The 22,800-nt window shown below is 43.7% G+C and overlaps 1 protein-coding gene across 1 annotated transcript in view; it reads right to left on the bottom strand.

Moving 5' to 3' along the window:
- Positions 1–22,800, bottom strand: part of LOC138247427 (putative methyltransferase DDB_G0268948) — a 354,679-nt gene that overhangs the window by 276,592 nt on the left and 55,287 nt on the right. Inside the window, exon 2 of the mRNA XM_069202058.1 lies at positions 4,846–4,956. Within this exon, the coding sequence (XP_069058159.1) occupies positions 4,846–4,956 (111 nt within the window). The remainder of the gene's footprint in view (positions 1–4,845; positions 4,957–22,800) is intronic.

Below are 22,800 nucleotides of genomic sequence, written 5' to 3'. Positions count from 1 at the left end.
TTGAGAGACAGTGGCTTTGCACTCCCCAGGATGGCAGAGTGGGCAACCCACCCACTGTAGAGACTTGAGAGACTGTGGCTTTGCACTCCCCTGGATGGCACAGTGGGCAACCCACCCACTGTAGAGACTTGAGAGAAGGTGGCTTTGCACTCCCCAGGATACATCAATGGGCATGGAGCCCCGTCGTGGATCTGGCTTCGCATTCATCTGGCTGAGGTGCCCCCCCTTCCCTTCCCCCTGAGGTGCCTGTAGTATTTCTATCTGATGCCCCGGCAGTGTTCTCTCCGATTTTGGTCAGGTATAGTATGTAGGCCTCGCCCATGCATTTTTGGGCTGTTGGTTCACGGACATTATTGTGTACATATCTGCACTACTTCTCGGATTGTATATATAAATATGAGTAATTTTGAGATATATATATTTGTATATTTTTGTATGACATGTATATTGGCACATTACAATGTTTGCCTTAATTTCGCTTTGACTTTTCATTCTTCCGGGGGGATTGTGGGTTGTTACTGTGATTTTTGTGACTGCATTGGTGTGTATGTTGTAATATGCGAGGGTGGGGGTGGGGGTGTTTGGTGGGTGTCCCCCTAACTTTTGACCCCCCCCACCCCCGTGTCGTAGGTGCAGTACTCACCGGTGTCTTCGGCACCTACGTAGCTGTTGGTCGTAGAGAAGCAGAAAGACAAGGGCAGGTAGGATTTGTAATTCGGGCTCCATGGTGTCCTCCTTCCTCGTGGCATGTGTAGAAGGTGAGCGTTTTCCCATTGCAGAAGCTGTTTCCGCCGTGTTTTTATCTACGGTGAATCCGCCCCGGAAAAGGTGGCGGATTGTAATAGTGTGGGCGGTACATTGTCTCCCGCCTGTCTGTTGGCGGTAACCGGCACGCTGCTTGTCTGTACCGCCGTGGCAGGCGGTGTGTTAAAGTGGCTGTCTTTGTTGGCGTTTTCCGCCAGGGTCATAATTCCCTTTTTTTGTCCGCCGGCCTGTTGCCGGTATTTCCGCAGCTTTAACACCGTCCGCCAGGGTTGTAATGACCCCCATAGTCCTGTGATGGGTCTCAGAAGATGCCCTTTTAGATTGGCACTTAGACCTAGGATTGTGCCAGGCCCCGCAAGGTCCTTGGCAACTCAGTGCCTCCGACTGTAAAGATCTGGCTACAAAATGATGCCTTGCAGGAAACTGTAGAGGCTCAGTGGTTTCAACGCAGATGCTGTGGGGGGCAGAAAAAGCACTCCTACATAGCATGTTAAGAATGGATTTAGTGTTGCTCAGCTGGAAGCTTTCAGACTCTGGACAACAACTGGAAGCTCAGATCAGGTCCCTGACAACTGCCTACCGTTCCTTTCATGTCAGACTCTCCTTCAGTACCTCCTATCAGCTAAATATTAATTAAACACACTGTACATCAGAGGCAGAGAAATGCCTTTTCTTCATGTAGCAGAGATATTATGAACACAGTGAAAAGGCAGGTCTGCTCTTGGATCACCAACTCCACCAGCAGGGCTCTTCTAGGGCAATCCCTGCCTTCAGTGATCCAGAGGGCCACCTAGTTATCCATCCAACAGCAATAATGATAGAATTTTAGAAGTACTATGAAAACCTTTACACAGATGGGATGCCCAAGGCGCTGAACCTTCATTGTTTAGACACCTGAAGCTGCCTAAGCTGACTCCCACTCAATCCGCACAACTGGAGGGAGTGATCACACCAGTGGAAATCTCTTGAGGAATCAATGCAATACCCACTGGAAAGGCTCCTGGAATGCATGGCCTCCTGGCTTAATTTTAAAAAGCCACCATCTTATACTAGTCTTGGCTTACTAAGAGGCCCTACACAATGGACATCTCTCTCTAGAGTTCCTCAGCGCTAGGCCCTCTGTGATCCCAAAACAGTAGAAAGAGCCCTAGAATGCCAAAGGTTTTAGCTTCAATAAAGTCATTGTGCCCTTATGAGCTTTACCCCAGGACACTCCTCGGCCAACCACGTTATTGGGCAGGTGAGGGACAATGAGAATGACAAATTCCTTTGACATCGTGGACTGGGGTTATCTATTTCAGACTAAGGAAAGGATGGTCATAGGTCACAATTTCATTACCCTTGTCAAAGGCATGCATCATATTCCAACCACATCCATTACATGTGGAGGTTTTCCCCTCACTGTAATTTGCCATCCACTGCAGCACTCAACAGCCATGTCCTTGTCCTGGTTGCTATTTCTGCAGGCTCTGGAGCCTCTGGCAACTGCAATGAGATTTAATGACAACATTAAGAGCATTAACACAACAGCAGGTAGGGGTAGGTCCTTTTATTACGCTGATGACATCCTCTTCACAATATCACACCCCTCAGCCGCCTCTTTTATATCCCAACTCAACTCTTTTTTTTACAGTTTTTGCATTTAAGATAAACTAGTCTAAACTTGAGGCCTTACCCTTAATGCCTACCACAAGAAAGCCTCCCAGGACAACCTATCATTAAAGCAGCTATAGTCCCATTTGAAATATCCCTGGGTACATAACAATCAATGCCTGAAAGACATGGTCTGCAACCCATCCTAGACTGTATGGAAGACAATTTTTAAAGGTGATCGGCGCTGAATCTCTCCCTCTGGGGAAAGGTTCAGATAATCAAGATAAATGCCCTCCTCAAACTCAATTATATATTCAGTATGCTATCTCTCTTCATATAATCATCTCACATTCGGATCATTCAGTGCTCTATTTCCTGATTAATCTGGAGCCTGGATGAATCGGGTATAAAGGAAACTAAGATTCACTCCTCTTTGGACAAGGGCATCTTATTTCTCCCACATTTGGAGGGTTTTTGGTTGGGGCAACAGCTGACCCATTCACTGTATTGGCTGCCTCTATCCAGGACCATGCCCACATGGGTATTATTTGAGCAACACATATTACAGTCATCCAGTGACCTAGTCATATATTACACCTCAGGACCTAATCATTCACATTTCCCAAGATGCCTGGCAAAAGGGCCATCGGCTGGTGTGATTCTTAGGCCAAATTTATTCTAAAGCTCGATTATGGAGCAATGTGCCCTTCGCATTAGAGGTGGGGAGAAATCCACTGGTCTCTATGGATAACCCATGGTGTTGTCCTCATCAATGCTCTTGTTTCTAATGGTTCTATAAAAGTCATTTCCCGATTTGAGGTGGGAATACGCAATCCCACACTTCCAGCTATGGCGAAATAATCAATGACCTCACACCCTAAAAGATGTTTTGCAGGATTGTTTGCTGCATTGCTGGGCCGCTACTTCTCCTCATCCACATTTGCATCATTGTGTGCTTGGTGGAAACACGTCTCAATACACAATTCTTGGATGACGATTGGGATTCCTTCCTGGCAGATTATAAGGAACTACTTGAGACATGCCTCAAGTATAGTATTTTTTTAATGATTTTTCACAGTTCCCACTGGTCCACTACTAGCCTTAGCACAAATTCTTGTGTTGAAGATGTGGAATGACAGACTATGATATAGTCGACATCTGATGGGAATGGGAATAGCTGACTGCCTTTTGGTTGCCGATATGGACCATCTGAATAAGGAACAACAGGTGGAAAGACCTTTGACAGCAAGGCTAATGCTCCGATACAACACATGTGACCTCCTCTGTGTTAACAAATGTGTTGATAGGCCCCTAAGATTCTCCACAGCCTTAGGGGTGGCAAAACTGGCAATCCTGTGACACTGGAAAAAAACACGCTAACTTCCACTTTCCAGACGTGGCACACAACATATATGAAATGGTGTCCTGTGAAAACCGTATTTATAAGTTTAAAGATAACTTCATATATTTAAAATTTAAGGTTTGAGTCCTTAAGGACTTACACACCCACATATCCAGGGGGGCTTTTGGGTACATTGTATTGTTTTCTGTATACAGGCTCCTCATATACCAACACACCTCCCAGGGGGGGTCCCAAGTCCTCACCCCACACTACTGCTCATTTTATCAGATGAGGGTTGTTTGCCTTTTGCCCTGCAACAAGCCCCCCTGTGACTTCACCTCATTGGCACCGGGGCCCACCGGCCATTTCATTTCTACCATAGGTGAGCTTGACCTGAACATGTTTGAAGGTGGACTTGCTAGAAATGCTACTTCCCATGGAAGGTTTGTCCTCCCTCTCTCTCAGGGTTGCTTCTCCCCTACCATTTAATTGATACTTATTCACCCATCTTCTGTGTCCATTTTCTGAGATAGATATAATTTTCAGCTCATTGTAATTTTTTCATTTTCATTTTTGTGGATTCCTCAAGGTAGGCCTGGTATGTGGCATGATTGGGGGTTTGCATTTCATCTGTCACTTTTCTCACCTTGCACAGTGATCAGACTGTGAATTTCGGGTGTGCTACTCTTGTTGCCGTCATGGAGAAACCCACTGAAGAATTGAAATAAAAATGTTGTCCCTTACTTGCTCTTAACAACTTGAATTTCATTTCAACTAGGATGCCTAGAGGAAATCTTAATTCCATTTGTTTTTCAGAACAAAAAGTCCTGCTAGATTGTGGCTATAATTATGCATATTTCATCATATTATTTTCATGTTCTACCCACGTTTTGAGAGATGGGCAATGGTTTTTCAAATTCTTCAATTTTTCTTGCATTTTAAAAATCTAAATTATTGTATTCCAAAATAATTTAGCAATCCAGGTTATACAAAATAAGCTGTACTTTTTAAATGCATATTTGCCCCTCTAGACAGGTGGATTTGAGATTTCCCACTAGAAGAACACACAGGGAGAAAAATGCATTCCCACGTTATTAAAACACTGCAAAAACGTTAAAATCAATTTCTCATAAGAGGTCCCCTACCTTATTTTCTAAGTAGGAAATGATTAGGCTGTGTACCTCCTTGGGTGAGCGTAACATGTATTTCTGGTAGACTGACGCATGTTCTGTCGCTTCAAAAAATCGTAAAGCCATCTGGGGATCAAAATGATGCAACCATAAATAAAATAAAGAGAGTACAATTCCTAGCCTCTGTCTGGGTCAACAACTAAATGTATTCTTTCTATTCCACAATCAGAATCCCACACGCAGCTTTTCATCATACATGTACATCTTTTAGCACAGGACTGGGTTTTACCAGAATTGAGTGAAGTAGTATAAAATTATTTTTACACTTCTATTTATATTCAGAAAATAAGTGGGTTGTTTCATGTGCGAATAGACAATGGCAAGAGAAGGAGAAAAAGCAGATTTTGCCAAACGTTTGCATTCTCCAAAATGGAATCAGAAGGCACACCTGCTAATGTATGTATGTGTGTATGTATGTAAAGCTATAGCACAACTCTAGCCAAAAGACAGTGGAGTGCTTGTACAGGATTGAAGAAAAGAATAAGGTCAACTAGTGACAGGAGATGTAGCTCATTTCTGGACAGTTATTGCACTGATGTAGTGTTCTTTAAAGAGATATGTCTTCAACTCTTTCCCAAGTTGAAGCAGTGTTGAGGCAGTCCTGCGTGACACAAGGGTGTTGCTCTAGATCCTGGGTGTATGAATGGAAGAGGCTCCTATCTTGTTTTTGTAACTTTTTTTACACTTCTCAATCTGATGTCTGATGTTGTCTAGTTATTACTTTCCACTCTGGACAAAAAGTGTATGATTCTAGCTATTTAAGAATATATCTAGATTTGCACCTCTTTTATCAATATAAAAAATATGAGACTGCTGAGAAGCAATATGACCCTGGTTCCAGTGCTGCACAAAAGAAAATACAAATTCAAAGGTATATTTCCATTTGCATCACTTTCTAATAAAGTGAAACATGGCAAAATGTCAAACCATCACAAAGATATATTTATGTCATTCATCTTTTGTTCGTAGTAAGAGTTGCTCTTGTTAAATTTTCTGTTCTTGTAAGTGTGACAAAGTGATAAGCAGCCTCTGCACAATTAATAATGATTATTGGCAACCCTCTCAATGCTTATCACCATCTAGTTAAAAAGTTGTAAAAGTTGGTATTCAGATCGAGTTGTATTTGTGGTCTTGTTGAAGTTGGTGCATTGACTCAAATACAGTCTCACACACACTCACAAACGCACAGACACACAAACACAATAAGAGACTGTTAAAACTTGTACGGTTTGAAGAAGGGATCCTGTTACAACTACCTTTTACATTTCAATAGTGAAGGTATATTAAACTAATTGACAGGGAAAGTTAGCCTTGAATCTTTGTTCTTTTACTGAACAGTGTGCTTGAGACTATTCTCAAGACAACATGCTTTCATAAAAGTGCACATTTGAGAACCGCAGGGACCGAACCGGTGGAAAAGCCAATTTGTCGATTAAAGAACCAAATAATCAAGCGTGAAAAACAAATCTTGAATAAAAAAGATATGATTGTTCTCCATTAAAAAGTGACATTTAAGTGGTTATTCCAATTGGCACATTCAAAGCAAAATTATGATTTCAGCCTTGAGAAACGCTCAGGCTTGTGTGCGAAAGTAGAGGGTGAAACACTTGTTGGCTACATTAATATTCATCAATCTCCATTGACCATAAAGTTATACAACCGAGATATATAACATAGGATTATATGAAACTATCTTATGTATATTGGAGAGCAAAATGATATACTGGATATGCATATGATGTTTTACTGAAGATCTTTGTAAAGGAAAATAAAACAGTGTATTAAATTATTTTTTTTTGCAACCCTTGGGAATTTATTGCAAATATATTGGGGCAATATAGTCTATTAATTACAGCCTTTCTCAACAATGGTTAAATTCTAAGTGTATGAACCATTAAATTCAAGACATCAATCCAAGATATACACTGATATGTATCTTTCAGTGTTTAGGCGTAACCTTCATAATGCCATTAATTAAATATGTCCCACTGTCAGTTAGTTTTAGGTCAGCCTGATGCACCCTAAACCACTTTAATTCATTTCAACTTCAATGAATCCGGTGCATCCTCTGTCTTCCAATTTCATTAGGTTTGGTACCGCAACTTTTACTCTATATCCACTGAAACCATATTCAGAACAACCAATAATACTTCTTCACTCGAAGCACATCCACTAAAGAGTGCTCCCAAAGTGAGAAACATGTATGCAAGGATGTAAGTTATTCTGCTGCAGATGGGTAGTATGCAACTCTATGGATGCATTAAAGACATTGTTCAGTTACAGCTCATCATAATTCTTATCATGCAGTTTTCACACCTTTGTCTGCCAAGCAATGCCTCTTGAAATCTGTTGTAAAGCTGTCATAACTGTCAGTTTGTCATTCCTTTTCCTTCCACCTTCTATCGTCTGGAAGGGTGTAGTAAGTGCCTCATACTTGGCATGTCAGAAGCAACTTGTATGTTAGATGCAACATAAGCGTATTGTTGATGTAAAGTTTCAATGTGTCCTTGTGGAAGCTTGGGCTTTCTAAGGGGTGAGTAATGGAAGTGAACAAGGGCAGCAAAAAAGATGGAATTACAGCTGTTGGGGACAGTCTGGCTGTTTGCTGGATCTTCAGCTTCTCCAGGGATTAATCAAAGTTCTTGTTTTGATTAGTCCTCAAACTCCTTTGCTGATAAAAATCACACAAATCTTCATGAAGGGACCAAAAGTAGAGAAGTTTTAGTGAGATTGCCCGTCCAACTCTCCACACACTACTCATTGATCAGTTAATGTTTGCGATCAGGTATGTTTATAGATCAAATTTTCAACCAACTTTCCGAGAAGTATGGGATCTGATGAGAAATTGATCTCATTGGCAAAATGTTGAGGATCTTGCTCTTCTCCTCTGAGCTGCATGCTTCTTAATTTTCTTACTTTGTGGTAAGTTTTCTAGGCGACAGTATTGATCCTTACCAGTTGAGATATGTTATATTGGCTGGTTTACTTCTGAACATGAGTTAAGCAGGTGAGGAGTCTGTTTTTTTTATGTACAGTGTCCATTTTTTTATGTAATGTCTGACATAAAGTGCCAGGGATTTAGACGTGTTGCCCTTGCAACTTCCAGTGCTTTTCTTAGGGTTGCAAATAAATGCTTCACAAAGCAATTGGCTTGTGACCATATTGACATACATTGCAATGTTTAAAACCTAGAGAACCTGAAACATTCCTGAAGTCTAGGTCATTTAATGGAGGTTCCTAGAGACAACTCTTTTGAGGGCATGTATCATTATTTTGGCTGAGGTGATTGAGAAAGGCTTAACCCCTGAAAACCTCAAGAATTTGTCTTTAGCAACCAGCAGGTACTGTCCAGTGGCAATAAATCCAAAGAAAGTGAAGCATGGAGGAGGGGTTTTGTTTCTAAACTCTGACCAACACTGCAGTGTGTGTTTGTGTGTGAGAGTGTGTGTGTATATGTGTGTGTGTGTGTCCCTCCCTCGATATATTATGTGGAGGCATTATTGGGCAGATGCTAGTCAATTACAAAAGGTATTTAGTGATGCTAACAGAAAGTTGAATATGCATGGATGAGGGACTATATTAATGAATATACAGGTACTTTGAAAATGTTGTGATAGCAGTAATTTATTGACATTCTGTTAAAAAAAAATTGTGATCCAGATTTGTATTATCACGTCTTTATGCTTATTTACTGTTTACGTAACTACACCTTTTTTCAATTTTTCACTGTAAAGTTGTGAGCCATAAGGTAAGAACGGTTTTATTTGTATTTTTATTTCCATTTTAATCAATTGACCCGAAGTGACAGAGACGTGAAACTGGCGTGTTGGCATTGTTAATGGTTGATGCCCATAATGAAACACACAGTATTGAGGATTTCATAGTTGAGAGGTCTGCTTCAAGATTCCTTTCCTTGGACCATATATGTTTTCATATATATATTTATAACTACTCAAAATCACCACTCGCACAACAGCCACCCAAGCCATAACTTGCAGACCAAATGCATGACCTCACCCTTAATTAAAAAGATGTGACCTCAAATATTGTAAATCACATTCCAGGTTATCCTTGACTGTAATATCAATAATTGCTTTGATTATGTGATGTACTTTACATCCATTTTGCTTTCAGATGTTATCTGTTATAAATGGTGTCTTTGGTTGGCAGTCAGATTACCAGCAGTCCAAGCAAGGACCCTCCCTCCTGTCAGGGTAGGTCACACTCAATCCAAATTATCATGTGTCCACCCTCTGGTAGCTTGGCACTGAGCAGTCAGGCTTAACTTAGAAGGCAATGTGTAAAGTATCTGTGCAATAAATCATGCAATATTGCAGTGAAAACACCACAGAAAGACACCACACAGGTTTAGAAAAATATAAGATATTTATCTGATTAAATTAAGGTCAAAACTAGTAAAATTTGATAATCTCTAGTTGAAAATATAACTTTGATAGCAATAAGAATAGTCTTAAGTTCTTAAAAGCATTAAATGTCTCTAGCAAGCACAAAGTACCTGGTTTGCGGCAAAGTTACATGCACGGAGACCGCAGAGGAGGAGATGCGTGGAAAACGAAGGGTGTGCGTCATATTTTCAGGCACACACAGACAATGCGTTGATTCTTTTCCATGCAACAAGGGCTTTGCGTCGAATTTCGTCATGCAGGCTTGAATCCTCCTTGTGATGCGAGGTCTTTTGACTGCCTGGGACGATGTGGAGAAATCCTGAGTGTGCAGATCGAAGTCAAAGGGGTTGTGTCGATCCAGTGGGCGATGCATCAGAGTTTCTGTCTCACGACAGGTTCTGCGTCAATTCTTCACACAGGAAGTCAGACTGCGTCATTCCAGTGGGATGTGCATTGAAGTTCCGCTCGCAATGTGGTGCTGTGTCAATCTCCACTCGGGGAGCCAGGCTGCGTCATTCCGGGTCGATGATGCAGTGCTCCTTTCACCATGAGGCCGGCTGTGCATGGATTCTGGCAGGCTATGCACCGATTTTCACCGCACAAGGAATTGCTTTGCAGAGATGAAGTCTTTTTGGCTCAGAGACTTCAGGAACAGGAGACAAGTTCAATCCAAGCATTCGTAGAGCACTTCTCAGCAGAGCCAGAGGCTGGCAAGGCAGCAGGGCAACAGCGAGGCAGCAGTCCTTCTCAGAAAAGCAGTTCAGGTGTGTCCTCTGGGCAGCCAGGCAGTTTCACTCAGCAGGTTGCAGGTTCTGAGGCAGAGTGTCTGTCAAAGGAGTTTCTTGAAGTGTCCCGAAGTGTCGTTATTGGTAGTGTCAGGGACCCAGTTAATATACCCAAAAGTGCCTTTGAGTGGGAGAGACTTCAAAGAGTGGGTTTGAAGTGCACAAGGTTCCCTTTCAGTACAACCCTGTCTGCCAGGGTCCCAGAAGGCGGTTTGTCAGTCCATTGTGTGAGGGAAGGCCTCTGTCCTGTGAAATGTGAGTGTCAGGCCCTCCACCCTTCCAGCCCAGGAAGACTCATTCAGTATGCAGATGTGTGCAAGTGTGACTGAGCATCCTGTGTTTGTGGTTGTCTGGGTGAAATGGACAAGGGAGCTGTCAACCAGCCCTGTCCAGGACGTGGATTGTAAGGTACAGAAGGATTAAAGTGCAGAGAAATGCTCACTTTCTAGAAGTGGCATTTCTAAAATAGTAATGTAAAATCCAACCTCACCAGTAAGCAGGATTTGTATTGCCATTCTGGCCATATTGAATATGACCTGTCCTCCCCTTTCTGATCAGAATCTACCACTCAAAACAGTATATGAGGGTAGCCCTAATGTTATTCTATGAAAGGAGCAGGCCTCACAACAATGGGAAACGCATTTAGGAGTTTTCCACTACCAGGACATATAAAACACACAGATATGTGTTCTGCCTTTTACACACACAGCACCCTGCCCTCTGGATTACCTAGGGCCTACCTTACGGGTGACTTATATGTAGAAAAAGGGGAGTTTAAGGCTTGGCAAGTACTTTTAAATGCCAAGTCAAAGTGGCAGTGAAACTGCATACCAGGTCTTGCAATGTTAGGCCTGAGACACGGTTAAAGGGGTACTTATGCAGGTGGGACAATCAGTGGTGCAGGCCCACTAGTAGTATCTAAGTTACAGGCCCTGGGCACAGGCAGTGCCCTTTATTAGGGAATTACAAGTAAATTAAATATGCCAATTGGGTATGAGCCAATGTTACCATGTTTAAGGGCGAAAGCATATGTACTTTAGCACTGGCTAACAGTGGTAAAGTGCACAGAGTCCTAAAACCAACAAAAGCAGGGTCAAAAAGTGGAGGGAGGGAGGCAAGTTGCGGGTGACCACCCTAAGGCTGTTAGGTCAAACATTATCTATTGTTATAAACAGTGTGAGGTCATAAGGATTGCAATTACTAAATTCAGATTTTCATGGCTGTTGTGCAAACCTTGGATTTTGTTCATATCTATGACAGAGTTCAGTTTTTTGTTTTAATTTGTAACCATAACTGAACTTTATCTTTGGTTTCAGGTGAATATCTGAGTAACTTTAAACATGTGTTAAGGTGTTAAAGCACTTTCAAGCATAACTTCACTTTATACTTTTTTCAGTGAATTGTTGGGGGTTTTTGATCATAAACTGCATCCAAGAGTTGAATGCAGTCTCCCTCAAACAGCGATCAAGCCCCACTATGCACATCCTTCAACTCAGTAGTAGGATTGACCACAGAGCTTGGTCAGACCCTCAGACATGCTTTTTCTACCAGCCTCACCATCATTGTGCAGACTTTTAGCTATATGCAGCGGGGATGGCAATAGGGATCCAACTTCAGGTCCTTCTTTTGCCCCATCGTGTTTGGGCAGCAAACTCTGCTGAACACGGCTTGCCCAATGGTGGTTGGCAATAGGATCTTGACTATGATCAAACCCTTAATTCTTTTTTTTTTTATCTGCTTTCCAAAAGGTCATCTGTGGTCCCACTGCAAGCTTCCCTTCCATGGTGTTGTAGAACTGTGCAATTTGCAGTTGCCAGTATTGGACCCTCATATTCAGATTTGGCCAGGCCCTTGCTACAACCCCGCTGCTCATGATCAGATCCATCTTTCATTTTTTTAAGAAAAAAGGATTCAGAGCTGTGGATCCAAAATGGGCTTGCAGATCCAGGGCAAGCTTCTCACAGTGGTACCAGGCACATGGAGGCTTTCTGAATCCACATGGCAAGGCCTTGCTGGGGATCCATAGATTTTGTTACAAAAATTATTTTTTTAATTTTTAACATTTGGTGGTCCATACACAATTGGGACGACGGTCAGCATTTTCTCACCCTATCCCATTATGTGCTATTTCAATTCTTTATTTAGAACTCAGGGATCTGGTGTTTTGTCAGGGCAGTTAATATAATATTTTGTGGTTCCATCGATCCTTCATAGGTTTTTGATCTCAAATGGCTGATAGGCAAGAAAAGTTCCCTCAGCCAATAGGATCTGAATATTCCTTGAAATATTGCATCCACAGATATCCTTGGATCCTCAGCTGTCAAAACATACTCTATCTCTTTTTAAAATTGTACCTCTTTATCCAGAACCCAGGCCCATATTTAAATGCTATTTACTTGAAAACTACTTGACAGATTTATACCAAACCAAACAAGCATTGGTAAGGCCAATATATTTACCGACGTGAGAGCTTTTAGCTTTGGCAATGTCTTTTAACCATGTTGTACAGCAGCATGGAGTGGAATAGAGTGGAATGGAGTGGAGTGCCATGGCATACAGTGGTGAGGAGTGACATACAGTGGCTTGGAGTGGTGTAGAGCAGATTGAAGTGGCATAGAGTGGAGTGGCATTGAGTAAAGTGGTATAGAGTGGAATGGCGAAAAGTGGCATACATTGGAGTGGACTGGCATACAGTGCAGTTAAGTGGCCTGGAGTGGAGTGGAGTGGAGTGGTGTAGAGTAGAGTTGAAAAGAGAGGAGGGTGGAGTGGGCAGAGTGGCTTTGAGTGGTGTGGAATACAGTGGCATAGAGTAACGTGGCATAGAGTTGAGTTGCCTAGAGTCAAGTGGAATAGAGTAGGCTGGCATAGATCAGACTAGTGCAAAGTAGAATGGCACCATGTAGAGCAGAGGGGGGTAGAGTGGCTTAGAGTATAGTGGCTTGGAGTGAAGTAGAATCATGTTGAGTGAAGTGGCATAGACTGGATAGGCAGAGAGTGGAGTGGCATAGAGTGGCATGTAGTGGCACAGAGTAGAGTGGAGTGGCAAAGAATAGAGTGGACTGGTATGGAGTGCAGTGGCATAAAGTGCAGAGGCATAGACTAGAGTGGGACAGAGTCAAGTGCAGTGTTGCAGTTGTTTGGCAGAGTGAAGTTGAGTAAAGTAGAGTGGAGTGGCATGGCATAGGGTGGTGTGTAGTGGTGTAGAGCGAAGTGGAGTAGAGTGGCTTGGAGCAGAGTAGATTGATGTTGAGTACAGAGCAATAGAGATGAATGGCATATAGTAGAGGTAAGTAGTGTAGCAGAGAGTGGAGTGGGGTTGACTAGAGTGCCATTGAGTGGAGTGGCCTGCCGTAGAGTGGAGTGACATGTAGTGGCGTAGAGTAGAATGGAGTGGGAAAGAGTAGAGTGAACTGGTGTAGAGTGGCATAACGTGCAGAGGCATAGAGTAGAGTGGTGCAGAGTAGAGTGCAGTGGTGTAGCACTGCAGAGTGAAGTAGAGTAGAGTGGAGTGGCATGGCATAGAGTGGTGTGTGCTGGCATAGCGTGGAGTGGAGTAGAGTGGCTTGGAGCAGCATGGATTGCTTAAAGTGGCTTAGAGTGGTGGAAATTAGAGCTGGGTGGCATTGAGTGGCATACAGTGGAGTTAAGTGGCACACAATAGAGTTGAGTGGCATAGAGCATGGTATATTAGAGTGTGATAGATTAGAGTGGAGTGACATAGAGAAGAGTAGAGTGGACTGGTGTAGAGTGGCATAGAGCAGAGTAGATTGGTGTAGAGTGCAGTGGCATACTGTGGATTTGCATATACTTGAGTTGAGTAGAGTGGCATAGAGTGGAGTGAGGTAAATTAAAGTGCTATTGAGTAGAGTGGCGTGGTGTAGAGTGGAGTGGAGTGAGATGGTGTAGAGTGGTGTGGAGTGGCATAGAGTGGCCTAGAGTGAAGGTGGGCTTAAGAAGGGTGGCATAGAGTTGAGTGGGCTTAAGAAGGGTGGTGTGGAGTTGAGTGGGGTAGAGTATAGTGGCATGGAGTAGAGTGGCAAACAATACAATGGCACTGCGTGGAGTGGGGTAGAGTAGCTTAGAGTGGCACTATGTGGAGTAGTATAGCATAGAACAGAGTGGCATAGAGTGGCCTAAAGTGGAGCAGCATAGAGTGGATCAGCATAGATTTGAGTGCATAGAGTGGCATGGTTTTGAGTAGAGTGAAGTAGCATAGAGTAGAGTGGACTGGCATACACTAGAGTGGATTGGCATAAAGTGCAGTGGCACAGAGTAGAGAAGCACAGATTAGAGTGGCATAGAGTGCAGTGGTATAGAGTGCAGTGCCATAGAGTGCAGTGCCAGAGAGAGGTGCAGAGTAGAGTAGAGTTGTGTAGAGTACAGTGGCTTAAGTAGAGTTCAGTTGGGAGGGCAAAAACCAAAAAAGCACATTATGCCCATATGCTGTGACAAACATGGATGATGGAAATGAGAGCAACACTGAAGCTAACAAATAGTATGCAGTATACCATATGCTGCATACAGTATACAGTGGGTTTACAGCCCACCCAGTCTGTAATCCCATTGTATGCCAACAACATGTGTCACAGAGACAGCACATGCGCTGTCTGGGCAAAACCTAAAAAGACATTTCCCTGAGTAAAATTCTAACTCCATGTCATATGTGGTGTAATTCCATTCAGTCAATTTTTCTGTATCTACAAGCAAATCTTTCTGTGGGAATAAAAGTTTAAAAATGACATTATTAGACCTCGTTTGATGGATCTGCATGATATTTGTCATAAATGTCCCAAAGCGGATTACCTTTTACTTTTTAAACTTTTTTTTTTAAACACCATTGCCTAAGAAAGATGCAATGACTCACAAGAAAAGTTATTCCCAATGATACTCGAAGGCTAGCACCATCTTCAAACAACATAGGAGTACAAGGATTCTAAACTAAAGTTTAATGGCTGGGCACTATTGTGTAGTGCATTCTCCACAGGTGTGCAGCCTTTTGCCATGTGGTGCTGAAACTAACAACCACCACCAGCTTTTCCTTACTCATAATGATGTAAATGCATGTATATTTAGAATATTACACTCTAAATCCACAGTGTCCTGACTGGTAAGAAACACATCCTGACTGTGATTGCCAGTGGCTAGTATTAATTAACTAATTGGAGACATCACATTATGTTTGTTTCCCTCTGACTGCTTTGCCTCAATTGCCATAGTTCTGAATAAACTACTTCAGATTAGAAAGTTATGTGGTGGCCTTGCTGGTCATGGTAGTAATGCAGACAATCCTGTTGTGTCAAATGCTAGCTATCATTGGTAATTGAAGTCATTATGAGGTTGAATGTCTGGGTAGGATATAGGAGGGTTCATATTGCTGCTGAGACTTTTCGGGGCACCAACGTGGTACCTCCATAACTGCATATGTGCTGCTGCTATATTCTGTGCAGGAGCTGTGTACCATTGGGAGGTATTCTTTTTTGCGAGTGTTCTGGGTTTCTCATGAGATGGGGCCAACCTGGACCATTTGTAGTGGTATAAGTTATATTGGGCCATCTATGCCAGTAACAGCCTAGAGCAGTGGTTCCCAAACTGTGCGCCGCGGCACCCGGGTGCGCCATCAAAGATAGCCAGGGGAGCCGTGAACAGATGCAAAGTGAAAGTAAATCTTTTGACTTATTAGGATATCAGGTTTCTAAACTGTAAATTGACATAATAATCGGTCTTTTTGTTCATTCCTCTCTTACTAGAACATAATACGTTGCACAACAGTGACATAATTAAAACATACAAAGAGTTACTAAAGCCCTAATTTGGGGGGTTTTATCGAGGAATTAAACTAGTCACATAGACAGTATTTCACAGGCTCTGATGCCACCAACTGGAAAGAAATTGAATAAAGTTCAAGTAAAAAGACTACATTTATTCCTGTACGAAATATTTAACATGGTTACCTAATGTTCTCGGTTATTCCAGTGTTCAACATGTGGGCTACCTGCTAGTTGTGGGGGAAACTACTTACATTGATTAAATATAGAGTCTTGCCCACTGGTAGAGTGTAAGCAGCTTCATGTTTTTAATTGAACAAATACATTCCGGCTCACACATTGCAGTTTGCCTTTTTTTCTTCACATTGGTGTGGAAAACAATCTGCTTTTCTCATCCCAGAAAATTCCTCTGTCATGTTAACCAGCATTCTTAGGCCCAGTTTGGGTCTATTTATTTCTGATTTTCCCCAACAATTTCCTTCAGATTAGTTAATTTATGCCAAAGCACTCTGGCTTCAAGTACTGCATGTACTGCTATTGCCTGTTTACAGCTGCTTACTCTCCTAATCTCGGAGGCTTGTGAATGGAGAGTAAATATTCTGTGCCACCAACATTGTGAAGACTTTCTGGAGCAGCCTGGCTTGCATATACAGTTGCACCGATCTGGAAAAAGTATAAGATTGCCTCACTATTGGTGTGCATAAGGTTTACTATGCAAATTTAATCTCACTTTGATCCGCATAAATATGCTATCTGTAGTAAGCATGGTCTCCCATTTATCTCATGCCTATAACGGTTTCATGATGTTTTCTTGCAAAACTTGTTTTGGAGCAGAAATATCATGCAAGAATATATCTCATGTTGTTTTTTTTCCCTCACTGCAACTCCATGTAGGTTCCTCTTAAAGGATTTGTATGTGAATACAAACCCCAAATGCCTTTTTCTTGAGACACATTGAACAGTGGAGACCTTATATAGGACCCATAGTCTTCAGAAGTGTAACGAGCAGCCCAGGTCCGATGTAGTGGAGCCTTCCTACTAGTCCCGCTTTTGCTTCTGTTTGGAGATCCCATTATAACACCGGGCCCAACTACCTGGCTTGTATCTAGAATTAAATAGACACAAAGAGGTGCTCCAGTGGAGATTCATGGAGAGTGTTACCGTGCTACCTGTCTTTCAAGCTGTACTTTGGTGAAACTAAAACAGGTTGTGGATCCTGTTGAGGCTCTTGTTTTAGCTTGTAAGCAATCCTGCTTGTATTAAGACGCAAGTCCTCATAAGCCCTGCCTGCTAAGGACCAGGTCGAAAAGACTGTCTTCAAGCTTGCTGCCACCACATGCTCACAGGTAACCGCGTAAAACTAGCATAGCTATTAGTAGCCTGTAGCACCATTTTGGGATTTTCGGCTTACTTGGTTATTTTGTTATTAGTTATTTGTATGATTTGTTTGACTGTCATCAACTTGTACAAAGATTGTGACTTTCGCATTGTACAGATGGCTCAACTTCCACTTGTAATTTTCCAGCAATCTCTACCGCCATTCTTGAGACCTGGAAGACGGTCGAAGTGTATGCATGTTTATTGCAGTCAAAACGTATTAATCAGTTGTATTTCTCCATGACCTCTAGGCTCTGACAGCAGCCCTATGTATTCCCTGTGCATATTCGCAACCTTGTTTAAGAGCTGCTGCGTATCTCACCTGTGTGACCGCAACCTTAGTTCTGTCGCTCTTATATAACAAAAGTGCCTCCTCAACTAAAATTGCCTGCTCCGTATGCAATCGCATGAAAGGTGCCAATGAAAATTATTTATTTTGTTCTCCCGCCCATCTCACCCTTCACTTGGTTCTCAGGAGTAAGCCTCTAGCCTAGAGGCAATTAAAAAAAATAGTTAAAAAAAATTCCTATGTACATCCATTTGATAAAGAGTATTGTTTCTGACTTTACCAATTCAAGTTTTTTTTTTCTTAAACAAGTGTTACATTTTTTATTTTGTTACATCAACAATTATTTTCAGGGAGGAAAATGTAAGTACTGCCGAGGCCGGGCTTACATCCCCCACCCACCAAAACAAATAACATAATAGGGAGCCACGGCCAACGGGCAATAGGTCAAGGGAGCCGCAGGTCAAAAAAGTTTGGGAACCACTGGCCTAGAGGACTAATGGCATATGTAAGAAAATATATTCACCCATGAATGCATCTCTAATTTATCCATTTAAGAACAACCTTGTGACTGTAATAATTTGAGTTTAACTGAAACTCTTGTAGGGCATCTATTTGGGCATGTTTACAGACAACGTGAGTTCTCAAGAGGGCATGCTTCAGCCAAGTGAAGTTAGTCGAGTCTTTAATCCCTATAAGATGCAGATTTGTTAAATGGAATGCCTGGGCTGTTTCACACACAGGTACAGCTAATTCAGAGCTCAGCCAACACGAAGTTCTCGAAGTAGAAAGCTTAGGATAGCGGCTGGATCACATTGGTTTCTAGCTGAAAAAAACAATAGGTATATTTTGCAAAAGGAGTATAGGGTTGTGGATCTGTTGATCTGCTGCCACCAGCAGGAGCTCAGACTTAAACTTCCTTTTGGGAGTTGTGGAGACAGAGGGACCCTGGGGTTTTTATGCTTTTAATGCCTGGTTTAAAGACACATAAGGGTAAGGCCCTAGGGTCACAATGGCTGGCAAGCAGGTGCTGAGGTGTCTCCATGCAGAATGTCACCCTGGTTTGTGTGTTGCACTACAGGACTCAAATTAATAAATTACGAGAATGGACATTGTCTGAGATAGGAGCATCAGCCCATAAGAAGGAAATCCAGTCCCTGGGTGTGACGTGGGATCTCTTGTTTGGAGATGGGGTCCAGGAAAGGCAGGGCCACTGACGGGTGATATTAGATGTCACTCACAATGCCAGTATCATAGTGCAGGAGAGTAGGTTACTGGGATTTGAATCCTGGGTGGTATGGTCCACCAGTACCTAGGTTATGAGAACTCCACTGATAGTGTTCAGAACATTGGGCACAAGAGTGTTGCTTTTTAGGGTCCAGCACGTAAGCGCTCTAGAGCCTGTTGTAATCTCTCAGTGGCCTTTTAACCACGCTCACTCTTGCAATTCATTCTTTGTTTTGCTTTTCTTAAATGCTTCATTTTTATTGGTGCATTTTGTGAAATGTCACTTCTTTGTGTGCTGAGTTCCCTCCTCTGATGTATTAACTAAGTGAACATTCCTGAACATTTCTGTTGGCCATCACACTAGGTCACACTTCCTCCTGTTACAGCATGTGATGGCCCCTTCTCTGGTTTTGGTTTGCCTTTCATCCCAGCCGCGAGCCTTTCTTGACATTCATGCAGCGAGCTAATAACTCTTGTGCTCATGGTGGCGGTGGTGCTTTGAATCGGTTTGCTTCTGTCAACTGTTTTTCACTTCATTTTCAATTAATGTGGGAAGAAGCGTCCATTTAGGAATTTTTCATATTATGTCAACAACCATACCTCTTGACTCTCTTCACTCCCATGATCATTCAAATTAAGTCCTTGTTTTATATGTTTCCCACACTCTGTAAATTTCAATGTTATGTAATTTCACATTTGATTGGCCTTATGGTGTAAAACTTTTAATTGCTGGAGTACATTCCCACCCAGCGCCATGCTGTGGAGCATAAACAATCCTATGAACACTGATTGGAGTTTGTGTCGAATGACAGTCACAAGTTTTTTTCCCCTCGCCTCTTCTAGCCTTTGCATCACACCTGTGGAAGATTTAAATAAATGACTTGCACAACTTGTTGTTTCTTTGAGCGCCCCCTAGCCCATGAGCACCTGGGAACGACATGTATCAGTAAGCTACCAACTTCATAAATACTGCTTTGTTTAACATAATGCACGATTTTGTAGTAAATCAAATCACGCTGCAAAGGCATCCGTGCCAGCAACAGAACAAGCGCTCTCACTTTTGGGTCCCCTCCCTGCCAACCCTCACAACATGCACATGCTGCGCATTAGACGATGTAATGTCTTGTCCACAGGCAACGATCCACACGCACCAACATGAGTAAACTTTAATTGAGCACTTAGTTCTGAACAAGCCATGAACGTGTGGGGTCGCAGCCGACCTCGTTGCTATTAACGTAAAATTTCTAATGTTCATACTATTGCACTTTGTGTTTTTCTGGCCTTCACAAAATGAAAGGTACATTACAGGTACAATGTATTTTATGGCCCTCATTACAACATTGGCGGTAAATTCTGCTTACCGCTGTGCAGAAGACCGCCAACACACCGATGTGGATTTCCGCCACAGCTATTACGACCCACAGCCCGGAATCTGCCAAAATCCAGACACCCACACAAGTCCGCCACACCTAAGGTCAGTGATCCAAGGTGGGAAGGGGCACAGAAAGAAAGGCAAGTCGACGCAAACCTGCATCAGAGAAGACCGCCACCAGCACCGCTGCCAAGGACACCGCCGCCACCAGCACCGCTTCACTGGACACCGCCGCCACCAGCACCGCTTCACAGGACACCGCCGCCACCAGCACCGCTGCCAAGGACACCGCCGCCACCAGCACCGCTGCCATGGACACCGCCGCCACCAGCACTGCTTCACAGGACACCGCCGCCACCAGCACTGCTGCCAAGGACACCGCCGCCACCAGCACCGCTGCCAAGGACACCGCCACAACCAGCACCGCTGCCAAGGACACAGCCGCCACCAGCACCGCTTCACAGGACACCGCCAACACCAGCACCGCTTCATAGGACACCGCTGCCACCAGCACTGCTTCACAGGACACCGCCGCCACCAGCATCGCAGGCCAATGAGCGCAGAAAGCTCCGACACTACTGAGGCCGCCACAAGCAGGTCGTAGCACTCTGGGCACAAAGCCCCCTCCAGAACCAGTGGAGAAAGACATCCACTACCTCTGTCCTTGGCAGGATGAAGCACTTTGGGCACAAAGCCCCCTCCAGAAACAGTGGAGAAAGACATCCACTACCTGTCCTTGGCAGGATGAAGCACTCTGGGCACCAAGCCCCCTCCAGAACCAGTGGAGAAAGACATCCACAACCTCTGTCCTTGGCAGGATGAAGCACTCTGGGCACAAATCCCCCTCCAGAACCAGTGGAGTATCACATCCACTACCTCAGTCCTTGGCAGGATGAAGCACTCTGGGCACAAAGCCCCCTACAGAACCAGTGGAGTATCACATCCACTACCTCTGTCCTTGGCAGGATGAAGCACCCTGGGCACAAAGCCCCCTCCAGAACCAGTGGAGTATCACATCCACTACCTCTGTCCTTGGCAGGATGAAGCACTCTGGCCACAAAGCCCATTCCAGAACCAGTGGAGAATCACATCCACTACCTCTGTCCTTGGCAGGATGAAGCACTCTGGGCACAAAGCCACCATCCCGAACCAGTGGGGAGAGACATCCACTTGAGAGACTGTGGCTTTGCACTCCCCAGGATAAAGCAGTGGGCAAACCACCCACTGAAAAGACTTGTGAGACTGTGGCTTTGCACTCCCCAGGATAAAGCAGTGGGCAAACCACCCACTGAAAAGACTTGTGAGACTGTGGCTTTGCACACCCCAGGATAAAGCAGTGGGCAAACCACCCACTGAAAAGACTTGTGAGACTGTGGCTTTGCATTCTCCAGGATACAGCAGTGGGCATGGAGCCCCCTCGCGGATCTGGCGTTGTGCACTCATCCGGCTGAGGTGCCTCCCGTTCCCTTCGCCCTGAGGTGCCTGTTGTATTTCTATCTGATGCCCCTGCAGTGTTCTCTCCGTTTTGATCGGGTATTGAGTGTGGGCCTCGCCCATGCATTTTGGGCCCAGTGGTCCACAGACTTTAATGGTGCAATACCTGGACTTGCATTCTTGGTGTATATATTTGTTGATTGTGTATATATATTTTTGAGTACTGGATTTTAATAGATTACAAACGTTCAAATCATTTCCTTTTGTCTTTGCATTCTTCCGCGGGGTTGGGGGGTGTAACTGTAATGTATCAATATGTATTAGTGTGTGTGCTGTAGTGGGTGAGGGTGGGGATGTGGGTGGGGGTGTTGCGTGTGTGTGTCACTCTTTTTTCCCTCTTCCCCTCCCCTGTGTCATAGATGCAGTACTCACCGTGGTCGTCGCCGCCGGCGTTCGTGCTCCTGGTAGAGGAGCAGGAAGACAAAGGCAGGGAGAATCTGGGGTTCCGGTTCCATGACATCCTGGTTCCTCGTGGGGTGTGTTTAGGTGAGCGTTTTCCCTTCCAAGTTCTGTTTCCGCTGTGTTTTTTTTGCGGTGAATCCGCCCTGGAAAAGGTGGCGGATTGCCCTGTTGTAATACTCTGGGCGGTACCTTGTCTTCCGCCTGTCTGTTGGAGGTTACCGCCGCAGTGTTTGTTTGTACCGCTGTGGTGGTCGGAGTGTTAAAGTGGCTGGTTGTGTTGGCGGTTTCCGCCATGGTCGTGATTCCATTTTTTTTACCGCCGGCCTGTTGGCGGTTTTACCGCCGCTTTAACACCGACCGCCAGGGTTGTAATGACCACCTATATCTGCTCCTAAAGCCTTAGGTTTTCAGATTGCACACAGCTTTGCAGTGGATGTTACCTCTCTAAGCTACCTCACCAGCTCAAAGCGTCACTTTCTGAGAGGTAAAACAAACAGGGCTTCAAGCACTTTGTGTCAGTGCAAATAGCTTGGTCATTCCATTTTTAGTCGCTCTGACTTCAAAACGGCTGTAATTCTTCTCTCTCTTTTTCCACCAGTAATATTCACAGTGTGCAGTGACCTGGTGACTTTTGCATGAGATCGAAAACTGAACACACTTGTTCAGATCTCTGTGGTGCACCCAGACACGGCATTTTTAGTTTTCAAAGACAGCTTGTTTCAAATATCCGATTGTTTCAAAACAAGAAAAAATAGAAACTAGTCAGATATCATAGCACTTTGACTGAAAACCATCA

This window comes from Pleurodeles waltl, chromosome 7 (assembly GCF_031143425.1).
Source record: "Pleurodeles waltl isolate 20211129_DDA chromosome 7, aPleWal1.hap1.20221129, whole genome shotgun sequence".
In the NCBI taxonomy this organism is placed as follows: Eukaryota; Metazoa; Chordata; class Amphibia; order Caudata; family Salamandridae; genus Pleurodeles; species Pleurodeles waltl.
The sequence above is the reverse complement of the archived record's forward strand: the minus strand, read 5'-3'. Positions and strand labels throughout refer to the sequence as shown.